The 3,075-nt window shown below is 41.4% G+C and overlaps 1 protein-coding gene across 4 annotated transcripts in view; it reads right to left on the bottom strand.

Moving 5' to 3' along the window:
- RUFY1 (RUN and FYVE domain containing 1) overlaps window positions 1–3,075 on the bottom strand; it is a 51,606-nt gene that overhangs the window by 10,552 nt on the left and 37,979 nt on the right. For all 4 annotated transcript variants that reach the window (XM_019661397.1, XM_019661398.1, XM_019661400.1 and 1 more), the window contains exon 12: window positions 1,110–1,207. In XM_019661397.1, coding sequence (XP_019516942.1) covers window positions 1,110–1,207 — 98 coding nt within the window. The remainder of the gene's footprint in view (window positions 1–1,109; window positions 1,208–3,075) is intronic.

The raw sequence follows: 3,075 nt of genomic DNA, 5'->3' as shown, positions 1-3,075 counted from the left end.
ATTTTTATTGGGGAATTGGGGGAAGGGGAACAGACAAGTTGCTGTCCTTTTGTTCTTCAGTCTAGTTGTGGAGGATGTTGCTTCACTGGCTCAAATTGGCACCATCATTGGGCTCTTCCTGGGCGAGGCAGATCAGTCACCGGCTTCTGGATGGCCGCTCACAGCAAATGCTGGCCGCTCACGCTGGCTGCTGGCTACACACTGTAGCCCATGGCAACCCACCTGCCGTCGCCGCAGCTCCAGGCAGCCCAGCTCCAGGTTGAGCTGTTCTTCAGCATCTTAGCTGTAGAGGGCAGTGTCACTGGACCTCGTATGTGGGATCCGAACCGGGGCCCTCTGGCATCCCAAGCCAGCTCTTACCAACGCACCACTTGGCCGGCCCTAAGATCTCTTTGTTAACACAAGGTCACAACGATTTTCTCCTATGTTTTCTTCTAATAGTTTTATAGTTTTAAGTTTTACATTTAGACTTATGATCCATTTTGAATTAATTTTTGTATAAAGATGTGAGGCTCATTAAAAAAAATTTTTATTGGGCCATGGTCATTGGTTACACATTGTTTCATGCTACAATGGCATAGTTTACTCTTTCAAGGAAGGCACAACTCACAGTGGCCCATGCAAGGATTGAACTGGCAAACTTGGTGTTATCAGCACCACGCTCTAACCAACTGAGCTAACTGGTCACCCCCAAAGGCTCATTTTTTTTGCTTATGGATGTCTAATAGTTCAACATCATTTATCGAAAAAACTATTCTTTCTCCATTAAACTGCCTTTGCACTTTTGTAAAACATCAGTTGCCCATATTTATGTGCGTCTATTTTTAGACTCTATTCTGATCCACTACTGACCTGATATTTAAATGTGACAGTGCCATGGAGCTCACTGGAGAATCCTGACCCCGAGAGGACAATGCAGCCCAAAGGCTAATTAAGTGAATCCATGCTGAGGAAAGTGGGGAGTCCAGCTCCCGCTGCTGTGCAAGACCACAGACCTGAAGGACCCCATCCCAACCCATCTGCACTTTTGAGAGAGACTGTGAGTAAGTCCCCAGGCCCAGAGAATGCCTAGCACCTTCTAGGGAACACCTGCCGGGGGAAGTGATTACCTTCGTTCCATCTGTTTCATGCTGGACATAACTTGATTGATTTTTTCTTCAAAAGATGTGATGGCTTCATTCTTCTGCTGTAAGCTGCTCTCTGCATCCTGCAAAAGCAAGGCAAGGAGTCAGACTCTGGGTCTCCCTCACCCCCAGTTAAGCAGGGTTTGACTGATCACCTGGTATTTTTATAACACTTTCAAGAGTGTTTCATTAATTGCTGCTCTTCCCCACAGGCCCTGAAGCAAACTGGGCCACAGCTCCCAGCATGACCAACAGAAAGAAAGGCAAAGAGGGATGCTTTTGTTTCCTCTACTAACTGTCCATGCGCCTTTTTGAAAAGGACCTTCAGAGTTGGAGCTGACTCAGCTTACAGAGCTGTTGGCACGTGCCAGGCACACCCACGGGCTCATCCCACCCCCACAGGTTCTCATGGTAGGTGTTGTTAGCCCCACGTCTCTGAGGAAGAGAGGAGGCTCGAGAAAGCATCCGGGCGAAGGTTAGTGCGCAAGCGTGAGTGAAACTGGGTTCATACCCACGACTATACGGAGTTCTGAGTCTAGGCATTTAACCATGGCAGATACTGAGTGACCAGACGGGACATAAAAGCACTATGTTCTTGTGTGTCTACAAGAGATACTCTTAAAATAAAAGGATGCACAAAGGCTGAAGGCAGGCGGAAGTCCTAATAAATTCCTAAGAAATAATATACAGACTGTATTCTCTAGCCAATGCAACAAAATCAGACTTTAACAACAAAACAATAGCTAAAAATCACCTCATATCAGGAAACTAATAGCACATTACTAAAAAACGATTGAGCTAAAAACAAAACAAAAAACCCAGAAGAGAAATTATGAAATACTTAAGAGCTAAAAGACAATGAAAACACAATGTAATATTTTACTAATTGAAGATGCCACTGAGCATAAGATGTACCTGAATCAAGGCATACTACTCAAAAACGAAAAAACTGCTACTTGAAACATGTCATATTATTGACTATAAGATGCAATCTCAATTTCAGAGATGCTAAAATGTGAAAAATGTACTTCATAAATGAAACTTTTTTGTCAAAATTTGAGGGCCACAGCTAAAACAGTACTTGCGGGTAATTTTTAACTTTTTAAAAACATTTTACTATTTTTTAAATTAAATTTAGTGGGATACCATTGTTTAACAACATTATATAATTTTGAGGGGTATAAGATATTAATTCAACACCTGTGCACGCTATAGCATGCTCTTTACCTGAAGTCTAGTTTCCTTCCATCACCGCTTGTTTGACCCTCCTTTACCCTCTTCATTCTCTCCCCCCACCCCATAACCTCCCTTCTATGAGTTTGTTTTTGTTTATTTTGTTAATTTGAGGCAATAAATGTAAAGAGAGGAGATATTTGTAAATGATACCTCTGATGAGGGGCTAATATACAAAATATATAAGGAACTCATATAACTTAACACCAAAAAGACAAACAATCTGGCTAAAAAATTGGCAGAGGACCTGAATAGACATTTCCCCAAAGACAACATACAGATGGCCAATAGACATATGAAAAGATGCTCAACATCACTAATCATCAGAGAAATGCAAATTAAAACCACGATGAGATATCACCTCACACCTGTCAGAATGGTCACCATCAATAAATCAACAAACAAGTGTTGGTGAGAATGTGGAGAAAAGGGACCTCCTGTGCACTGTTATTGGGAATGTAAATTGGTGCAGCCACTATGGTAGACAGTATGGAGGGTCCTCAAAAAATTAAAAATAGAACTACCTTATGACCTAGCAATTCCATTTCTGGGTATTTATCTGAAAAAATCTAAAATAATAATTTGAAAAGAAAAGATATAAGCACCCCTATGTTCACTGCAGCGTTATTTACAATAGCTGAGATACGGAAGCAACCTAAGTACCCACTGATAGACAAAAGGATAAAAAGAAAGTGATATATATATATATATATATATA

This window comes from Hipposideros armiger, unplaced genomic scaffold (assembly GCF_001890085.2).
Source record: "Hipposideros armiger isolate ML-2016 unplaced genomic scaffold, ASM189008v1 scaffold_347, whole genome shotgun sequence".
NCBI classification, from domain to species: domain Eukaryota; kingdom Metazoa; phylum Chordata; class Mammalia; order Chiroptera; family Hipposideridae; genus Hipposideros; species Hipposideros armiger.
The sequence above is the reverse complement of the archived record's forward strand: the minus strand, read 5'-3'. Positions and strand labels throughout refer to the sequence as shown.